Below are 10,100 nucleotides of genomic sequence, written 5' to 3' on the forward strand. Positions count from 1 at the left end.
CTGAGCAGAGCAGGGAGAAGTGCCAAATTAAAAAAATGGACTGAAAAATATAATTAGTCTTGTTCGTTAAGCGCTCTCTGGTCTTTCAGCTTTGTGGAAATTTGCTAAGTGTTCCTCTAAAACCCATCTACATGTATCCAGACATTTTTAATAATCCAGAGTATTGACCTTGTCCACAAGAAAAGTGCATTTTAGGTCACTGCAAGCTGTTTTTCGAAAACAGTCTCCAGTGTTGGATTTCTAAGAACCTCAGATGTGGTGTAATCATTTAAGTGTAATCATGTATACAAGCAGGGCGGCAAGGTGGCGCAGTCACACAGCTCCAGGGGCCTGGAGGTTGTGGGTTCGATTCCCGCTCCGGGTGATTGTCTGTGAGGAGTTGGTGTGTTCTCCCCTTGTCGGCGTGGGTTTCCTCCGGGTGCTCCGGTTTCCTCCCACAGTCAAAAAACACACGTTGATAGGTGGATTGGCGACTCAAAAGTGTCCATAGGTGTGATTGAATGTGTGCGAGTGTGTGTGTGTGTGTGTCTGTGTTGCCCTGTGAAGGACTGGCGCCCCCTCCAGGGTGTATTCCTGCCTTGCGCCCAATGATTCCAGGTAGGCTCTGTACCCACCGCGACCCTGAATTGGATAAGCAGTTACAGATAATGAATGAATGAATACAAGCTAAATGTAGCTTTCAAACGAACTGACATCACATTGTGAGCTGCGCAGGTTTCTTTCTGTTTACATTTACGTTACGGCATAGCTGCTCGAGATGAGCGTAGGTACATGAGCTTTGCCTGACGTAAACAAGGACTACTGACGTTTAATAGACTGACCAATTAAATGTTTACAGAGAAGGTTATCGACCAATAACGGTAGCTCTACAGTCAGACCGTCCAATCCGAAGATTTTAGGCTACTTCACCACGCCCCATTCTCACACAAGCGAACAAAACGGAGTAGGGGAGGGCGGGACTAGTTTGTGAACGAAACTTCTCGTAATTCTATGTAAGTTCTAGAAAAACAAAATCCACATTTGTGAAATTCCGGCCGGACATTTTTTTAAGTCTAAAAAAAGAGGACATGTCCGGGTAAAAGAGGACGTCTGGTCACCCTACTCAAAGTTAATGGTGATTAATTTTTTTGGACCATGCCTGGTTGGACTAGCAGTTGGGGGGGGGTGGGGGGCAACTTTGAGAAAGACACTGAGAAAATTGTGAAATATCAAAGGCATTACAGTGTTTATGACTCAAACTTTGTTCTTGTGTGTTCAAGGTGACCAGCTAGCTGTGGTCAACCAGGACAACCACAAGAAGACAACAGCCACTCCAACGTAAGCTGCTTCTCAGACTGGTTTTCTCAGAAACTGACGTATGATGCCATTTCTGTACAGAAACAGAGAACACACTTCTGTACACTTTAATACCGTTCCTGTTTATTTGCTTTAACATAGTGGAGAACACATTATACCCCCCCCCCCCCAATATGTTAAATATTTGGGGGGGGGTCTCAGTGCTCAAAACCATAAGAACTCTGTTATTAAAATTACAAGCGTAGAAGTCCTTTCCCTAATGCCTTAAAATTGGTATAGATGTGCCTCCACACCTTCACCTTCATTCACTAAATGTCATTATGTATTAGTCCCTGACTCTATCTCCACTTACACATCCACTGCTGGCCTGCAGCGCCTGTTCACACAAAATGTTGTTTTTGAGACAGAGCAGCAATTTCAAATGCAAAAATGCTCAGCTACGCATTTGACTGCTTATTTAGCACATAGTTCTTGTAGTGTTTAAACAATACACAAACAAGTTAACATTTTGACAGGTTCTTTTTTTAAAACTAAGCAAATAAATAAAAAATGAGCAAAAAAAAATTAAGATTCTCCTTTGTAGAGGGCGTGTTCATTTAGAAAATCCATGTCATTTGACGAGAGGTGTCCAAACGCGCTATTATAAGTGTGTAGGGTCCATCCTCAGCATTGTCCATGACCTGGTGGAGCTGAGGACATGGATGATGATGACGATGATGATGATGATGCGGAGGAGGTTGAAGAAGATCCTGCTGCAGCTGCTGAGGATGAGCTTGATGAAGGTTCATGAAAGGAGCTCATGTCCTCCTCATTGGCTCCACAGGTGTCCACTACACATATGAGGCAGCTGGTGACGGGGAAAGCTCTCTCTTTGCTGGACTTCACCCATTTGTCCATCTCTGTGTGGTACTCCATGATGTGACCCAGCCGTCCGACACCCTGAAAGCCCGCTAGAACATAGATGATAGAGCCCACCGCTGCACACTTCACCGTCACTCCCCTCCAAGGCATCGGAGACGCCATCTTCCACTCGTTACTCCCGATCTCGTAATACTCCACAGAGTCCAGACCACCTGCAGCACCAAGTTAGACCAGCATCAGAGCCAAGGACAATGATGGAGGACCACAATGGATATAACACTTCCTTTCCCAGGGAGAGGTGATTTGGCATGGTGTCATTTTTTTTACATTACAAACAACCCATACTGCTTAAACTACTGGTCTTTATTTTATATGTACAGTGTTTAATGTCACAGCGTACTGCTAAACTAAAGCTCAGAACTGATGAGCAACAACAGATAAACAATGAATAAATCAAGGAATTATTTGAACACAATTTTATCACTCAAAGTAGACCTCTAAAGTTTGGGTAACTATCCTGCTGTAGGATGAACTCCTGACCTACTGGAGGAAGGCAGTGTGTTGCACCAACACTGATCAAACACTGATCCAGGCTTCTTCCTGTGTGTGCTGTGACAGTTATGAACCACTCACATTTCTCTCACTTCTGGTTATATACTGAACCTGATGTCAATAAAAGCTGGAAAATGGGTGTTTTCTTCCACTTTTAATTGGTATTGTTGTTTCACTCAAAGAACAGATGAAACACAGCAAGTGTACTGTGCACAAGTCATAGACCAACTGTTTATTTTATATATGACCAATGGCCATATATTTATTTGAGCTTAGCATTTAGCAGTCATTTCACAATCACTGATGTTTGCACAGATACACCATGGTCCTTTTTAATACGGTGTTCTAGTTATTAATGTTTCTGCAGAAGATAAACCTACCGAGGCCATTCTGTCCACCCACAGCATAGATCCTAGAGTTAACCACCACCAGGCCGTGGTTCTTCCTGGCTTCCCTCATACCACACAACACTCTCCATCTGGACTCAAAGAAAACAACAAAGTTGAACACATACATTTCAGACGAATACAGCATTGGGCCGAGAGCATTTCTGAGCTTTTATTGCCCTGTTTTAGGTTATTTACTGATTAACTCAAACCCCCTTAGTGTGTAATGGCTGTGTATTTGATGTTTGTTTGATTTTTAATTTAAGAATTTAAAATGCAAGGTAATCTCTAAACATTTAATTCATCTGATTAGGTGTAAGTTAATGTGTGTAAGTTAATGTGATTATAAAATTGTTCCTGATGCATCATTCTTTTGGATTTTTGTTGACTAAATTATATCTTTCCCTACATTTGGATGTAGGGCATGAATATTTAATAAATTCATAATTTTTAAATGAATTATTTATTGATAGTTTGTGTTAGAACAAATACCTGCTCTAAAAATGAAGGTTAGCAAATAAAACACCTCCATTAAACAAAAGGATGCTTCAAACTGATGTTATGTCTGTGTAGTGTGTTCATATACCACAAGCAAAAATCTGACACAACTTCCTGTCATTAGAAAGAACACAAAACCAGAGTGAAGCACTGGCTCAGTAGCCTCTATAATAAGTGTGTTCTGAGTAAATAGGTGTCTCCTCTAGAAGAACACAAGATACACTTCAAAGTGCATGCTGTTTTTTGCTCAAATACCTCAGTGAAATAAGTGCGGTAGGTAGTGTCGCTGTCACACAGCTCCAGGGACCTGGAGGTTGTGGGGTCGAGTCCCGCTCCTGGTGACTGTCTGTGAGGAGTGTGGTGTGTTCTCCCTGTGTCTGCGTGGGTTTCCTCAGGGTGACTGTCTGTGAGGAGTGTGGTGTGTTTTCCCTGTGTCTGCGTGGGTTTTCTCCGGGTGACTGTCTGTGAGGAGTGTGGTGTGTTCTCCCTGTGTCCGTGTGGGTTTCCTCCGGGTGCTCCGGTTTCCTCCCACAGTCCAAAAACATGTTGGAAGGTGGATTGCCGACTCAAAAGTGTCCGTAGGTGTGAGTGTGTTTCATCCTCCGAAGGACTGGCGCCCCCTCCAGGGTGTGTTCCTGTCTTGAAAAAGGATGAATGCATAAAACCTTAAGACTTACTCTTCCGTGTTTGGGTCAAAAACTTCACAGTTGTTGAGGACTCTGCCAGAGACGTTGTTCCCTAGACTGCCCCCACACACATAGATGAGTCCATTGGCCTCCACTGAGCCATGGCTACACCGAGGCTGCAGCATGCTGGGCTTGTTCTGCCATGTCTCCGTACGTGTGTCATAGCACTCAAACAGATTCAGTGCCGAGCTTCCTGACCAACACGCACGCACACACACACACACACACACACACACACACACACACACACACACACACACACACACACACACACACAAAAAAAAAAAAAAACAGACACACAAAACAGACACACTTCACTGATGGACACTGGTAACACCAGTGTGGTCATAGTTAGGGTCAGGTGCTGGGTTTCTCAGGGTTTCTATTACAAAGACTAGCAATGACAAAAAAATATGTACTAACTCTTCTTCTGAACATGCTTGGAGGAGAATACTAATTCTGCTATGATGCTGCGTTAGCTAACATTGTAATGGCTGATGGGGAGAGGGAGGGCCTTTGATACAAATCCTAATTAGAAAACACATAAAATTCCAGGTGAAACTCACCAACTTCTGATCCTCCGGAGGTGTAGATCTTGCCTTTAGAGGCGCAGGCAGCCAGGCTGTCTCTGGGGTTGGGAGGACCCAGTTTGGAATACCAGCTGTCCTTCACCACATTGTAACAGTCCATTCTCTTAATTGGGAAGAGCTGAGAGCCTCCCAGTATGTACACTACATTGTCCCAGAAAACAGCCGCAGCATCCCGCCGTTTCTCAAAGGGACAGCGGATATCAGTCCAGCTGTAGTCCTGAAACGTTCAGAGACAAGAAGTCTGTTAGTATTCTTCTACACCATGTAAACACATCAGCTGTCCTTTAAATTGAATAAAGGTTTTACAATGAATGGGCCAACAGAAGTTGATTGGAATTAAATCTCTTTTCTATCCTATATAAAACTGTAGAAAACTTGTTGCCCTCCACTTGACTTCAAATAAAAGATATGTGTAGTAAATATGTTACAGTACAGGTTCCTTTATGGTTAATTTAAAATTCGTATACCCTACAAACAGTTTATAATAACAGGATTAAAGGTAAAAGTAAAACAAACATGACTAGGCAGCGTAACAAATTAATTACAACTATATCTTAACTTGTACAAAATAATTGTTCGTTTTCTTCCCTGTTAAGTGGCTGTTTGGAGCTGTTCTTCTAACAGAAACTGAGGGTTAATGTGAGGGGTCAGTTTGGACCTTGGGGTTGAAGTATCTGCAGGACTGTGGCTGTGAGCCTCCGAATAGAGCTATACGGAAGTCATGCTTCTTACAGCGTGGCCGGCTGCTTTCGCCCAGTTCCTCTCTGTCTTCAGGGGACAAGAGATGATAACGCATTCCACCTGTATCTCACACACACACAGATAGAACCATCAATATTAGACATCAGCAGCCTCAGAGACTCTCACAGATCTTTCAGGTGATCGCTGACTTCCTTTCTAATTCTATTCTATCTTTACCGGATCCATCCAGAAGGGGCTACTCACAGATGACCATTTTGAGGCACTCAGGGTTGTCCTGGATCAGAGGCTCAGCCTGGACCGTCTTGCTGAGGAAGTTCTTGGAGACAAGGGGGAATCGAACTTTGCTCAATATGTCCACGATGTACTGCTGACGGTTTAACACGTCATATTTCAACCACCGAACGGCTGCATCGTAAATCTGCAAAAATACAAAAAGAGCAAGCGCACAGTAGACACCTGTGACTATGATCATTTGCTTTTTTCTGAAGGTGTTATTAAACTTCCCTGTCACTAGATTATTTATTCCCTGACCCTTAAGTCTTAAGGATGTATATGTAGGTCAGACATTAACCTCAACTGCTATGCTTGTACTAAAGGATGTCTGGATACTTTTGGACACAGTAAACCCTAGAATTTTAACGAGAGTTTACCAGTGATTTCAAATGTTTGTTAAAACGGGTTTTATTTGGAGTGCTTTGGTGTCCCCGCGAGGAGTTGGTGTGTTATCCTCGTGTCCGCGTGGGTTTCCTCCGGGTGCTCCGGTGTCCAAAAACACACATTGGTAGGTTGATTGGTGACTCAAAGTGACTGTAGGTGTGTGTGTGTGAGTGAATGTGTGAGTGTGTGTGTTGCCCTGTGAAGGATTGGCGCCCCCTCCAGGGTGTATTCTCACCTTGCGCCCAATGATTCAAGGTAGGCTCTGGACCCACCGCGACGCTGAACTGGATAAGCGGTTACAGATAATGAATGAATGAATGAATGAATGAATGGTGTCCCTTTGCTCTTGGAGGATGGACCCTTTTATGAGTGGAACAAACTGCCAAAGGATGTTGCCAAGTTGGCCACAGAGTGGACAGGCAATTTAGGAAACTTACTTGATCTTCTGCTCTGATGGTTAGTGTGTCCTGATGGAGAAGATGTGTCACCTGCTTCACGTCCAGCTGCAAGAACTCATCCAGTTTGTACACATCTGTAAAGTGCTGGTATATAAACTCATCCGCTGCAGTCTTCAGTTCTGGACAGTTAAGGCACTCTGCCAGGGCACTAATGCCTGTAGGGTAGATAAAATCCTTCATATATTATCTTGGTACAACACACACTGTATTTCACTACATTTTATAATACTGCACTATTATACAAAATGTCAATGAATAAATGCATCGCATGTTATTCCATGTGTCACAGACAGGGCTCATTTGTAACTGTATTAACAAAAAGGAATATGTTAATCATAATAGTTTATCTTTGTCTGATGGCCACCAAATAACAAAAACAACAGACAGTAGTTAAACCAAGCCTCACCAAGACAGTTCGTAGCATCCACTTGCTCTTTGAGAAAGTCCACACACATTTTCTTCACTGGCTCTATCTGGTACTGGTTGGCAGCGTTGAGGAGAGACTGGACGTTATTACTGTTGACCGAGATGCTGGATATAAAAACCAGAACAGCATCAGGTAATCTAATCCCTTTTAACTTGAAGTGAGAACACAATCAATGATCTGAATGAATCAGTCTGCTCAGTGTTTGCTTTACCGTGCTGTGTAAACAAATTCCACCAACAGCTCAATGATCTCAGGCTCTGCTCCACCAAGCTCCACTTCATGGTTTGAGGCTTCCATCATGTTGGCTGTGGTAGAGGCAGAATCAATTACATGCCCCTTTACAGAGGTTAAACAAGCTCTGAGCATCTAAGATGGGTGGAAATTAGAGTAGTTGAATATATTAATGGTCTACAAACATCTGGACAAATAGTGTAATTTCTATGCTTTGAGACAGAGCCATATAGTTCTGATTATATCTAAAAACTGCAAGCAGTCCCACCAGCCGTAACCTTGAATACTGAAACCATCTGTGTCTTATAGGGTATGTCCAGCAAAAAGTAAACACTAAAATCGTCTCTCAGTCATGGAACAAATGAGAACATCTCAGCAAACAGGTAAAAACTCTACAGTTCTTACTGGTGAACATGAGGTTGAAGAAATGGCTTGCAGCAGCCAGGACGACTCTGTGTGCCAGGATGTGTTTCCCCTGCACCACAAGTATAACATCACACAGGATTCCCTAAAAAAAACCAAAAAGTCGAAGTGGAAGAGTCTATAACCCCTGTCTTTACCAAAGATCTATGAATATTTGTCTTGGAAATAACTTGTACATTTTCTATTTTGATGAACTGCACTGTGTTTTGAGTGTTTAACTGACCACCAGAGGTGGATTTTAAGTAAGTGGCGCCATATGGGATTTTTGATATTTTAAGATATGAGTTAACTTTAATTCACTTTTTTTAAAACTACAAGTAAAAGATTGTCCAAAATAAGTAAATAATGTAAATAAATTCACATAATTCAAAACCGACGTAGTGCAGAAATTTCATTTAAACTTTGATGTGTAGGTCTTGTAAATGGCACAGCAGCTGACTTTTCTATTTTCTACATTTCATACTTTTCGAGATGATATAGAAATTAAATCTCCAGAACCTCTTTCATTCTATCAACAATTATCTAAGTATCTATCTATAACTCTGTCTATTTTTGTATCTATCTAATCCTTTATAGTTCTCTACAAATCCATCATGTACAATATATATCTTTCTAATATTTAACTTTTATTTTAATTCACTTTAATTTCTGCTTTGCTAGCACAGGTATGTCTTTCAGGCAATGCATATCTACTTATTATTATTATTATAATTACTACTATATACCTGTTTTCTGAGGTTATTCATGACTCCCATCATGTTTGACAGTAACCTGTACTCTTCCTTAGACGCGATTTTCTTCTCAATTTTCTTCTTGGAGCCTGAGCTTTTCTCGCTGGAGGTGGAGGTCATTCTCTCCATGACGTTAAGAATAAAAACAAACCCAGAACTAAACTAAACAATCCGGTTAAAACCCAGCTCCCTGCACGCCGCCGGAGCTGAAGCTGGAGACACAGGCACACAACAAGCGGCAATGGCTGCCACAACAAAACATTTGTCAAAATAAAAGTAGCTCAATGGTTAAATATTCCAAACACAGACAGAGAAAAGGGAGCTATACAATAAATACGGAAATATAATAATAATAATAATAATAATAATAATAATAATAATAATAATAATAATAATAATAATAATAATACATATAATAATACATTGTGCATAAATAATTAATTACTAAATATCTACCACCCAAATCATACCTGCTTTGTGCTGGGCCTGTGGGGGTCTTGACCATTGTAAAACAAGCTGAAAATGGGGCTGACAAACTATGAAGAGCAACAGATGGACTACAGTCTGTAATTGTAGAAGTACAGAGCGCTGTATGGAGAAAGGACGGGGAGTATTTATATTTCATAAAACAAGGAGGTGGCCATAATATCCTGATATGACTGCGTATAATAATATATAAAATACAGTGCACTATATTAATGTGTGGATTTTGTATTATATTTTATATAACTGTTAATAATAATGATAAGTTTGTTATATAATTATGCAGTTATTCATTATTTCAAATAAAATTCAACTGGGTAGTGCATTGCAGTTAGGCTACACACTGTCACTGAAAAAAACAAAAAAGAATTATATATAATTCTTATATATATATATATATATATTTTAGCATACCACAACAATACTCGAACATTCTTTTGAAATCCAGTGTATTGTTGTACTTGCGTGTACTAAACACTAGATGTCAGTGTTACCTACAGTTATTGACAGGCTGGTAGAAAAAATGTCAATGACTGTCAATGTAAGATCAATACTCAGAAGCATACTGTTAGAAATACACTGTTTTTTATGTCACAAAAACAGAATGAGGTACAATACAGGGCAGAGCCTCAGAACAAAACTCAAGTACATATCGTTGTGTATAATCACAATTACATGTAAAATGTATTATGTATAAGGGATAAAGAGACCACCAGAGGACCAACAATGACAAAATAGGTCAAAAATATTTGGACATAGAAATAGTGTTTTCATGTCCCTTTTGTACACCTTATTTCAGTAGGAAATTATATATTGGCAACTAATTGTGTGGATGTAGCCTACTACAACTGAGTCACAAGAGCAGTACTGAGGTTAGGTAATGATCCTGGGAGATAGGTTCTAGCTCACTGTCAGTGTTTAAATCCAGCTCAAAGGTGCTGGATGTTGGTCAAGGCTTTGGTGAGGCCAGGTAAGTTCCTCAAAGCTAGAAGCACACATTTCCTTGGAATGTATCTCTTGTAGCAGTAATATTTATTTTCCCTGAAAAATAAAATCCCATTATTCCTCCCCCACAAAACTTTTCACATGTCACTATATATCTGGAAAGGAAGCCTTCAC

At 40.8% G+C, this 10,100-nt stretch overlaps 1 protein-coding gene across 2 annotated transcripts; it reads right to left on the reverse strand.

The window, feature by feature from the left end:
* Positions 1–1,300: 1,300 nt before the first annotated feature.
* klhl7 (kelch-like family member 7) lies at positions 1,301–8,728 on the reverse strand. 2 transcript variants are annotated; one of them, XM_066674032.1, is made up of 11 exons: positions 8,493–8,728; positions 7,750–7,852; positions 7,325–7,418; positions 7,093–7,217; positions 6,666–6,841; positions 5,815–5,989; positions 5,528–5,670; positions 4,846–5,086; positions 4,271–4,472; positions 3,090–3,187; positions 1,301–2,369 (listed from the first exon to the last, which is right to left on the reverse strand). In XM_066674032.1, the coding sequence occupies exons 1-11, from the start codon at positions 8,625–8,627 to the stop codon at positions 1,960–1,962; spliced, it is 1,902 nt and encodes a 633-aa protein (XP_066530129.1). In that variant the 5' UTR covers positions 8,628–8,728; the 3' UTR covers positions 1,301–1,959. The 2 variants fall into 2 exon arrangements, with proteins under 2 accessions (XP_066530129.1, XP_066530130.1); XM_066674033.1 differs by lacking the exon at positions 7,750–7,852 and having other exon boundaries at positions 1,303–2,369; positions 8,493–8,624.
* Positions 8,729–10,100: the final 1,372 nt, after the last annotated feature.

Source organism: Hoplias malabaricus, chromosome 6 (genome assembly GCF_029633855.1).
Source record: "Hoplias malabaricus isolate fHopMal1 chromosome 6, fHopMal1.hap1, whole genome shotgun sequence".
NCBI classification, from domain to species: Eukaryota; Metazoa; Chordata; class Actinopteri; order Characiformes; family Erythrinidae; genus Hoplias; species Hoplias malabaricus.

Coding starts and splice junctions, on each gene's coding strand:
- klhl7 (XM_066674032.1), bottom strand. CDS start 8,627: ATGGAGAGAATGACCTCCACCTCCAGCGAGAAAAGCTCAGGCTCCAAG. Junction 5,087..5,527: donor GCAGATACTTCAACCCCAAG/GTCCAAACTGAC, acceptor TGAACGTTTCAG/GACTACAGCTGGACTGATAT. Junction 3,188..4,270: donor TTTGACCCAAACACGGAAGA/GTAAGTCTTAAG, acceptor CTTTGAGTCCAG/ATGGAGAGTGTTGTGTGGTA.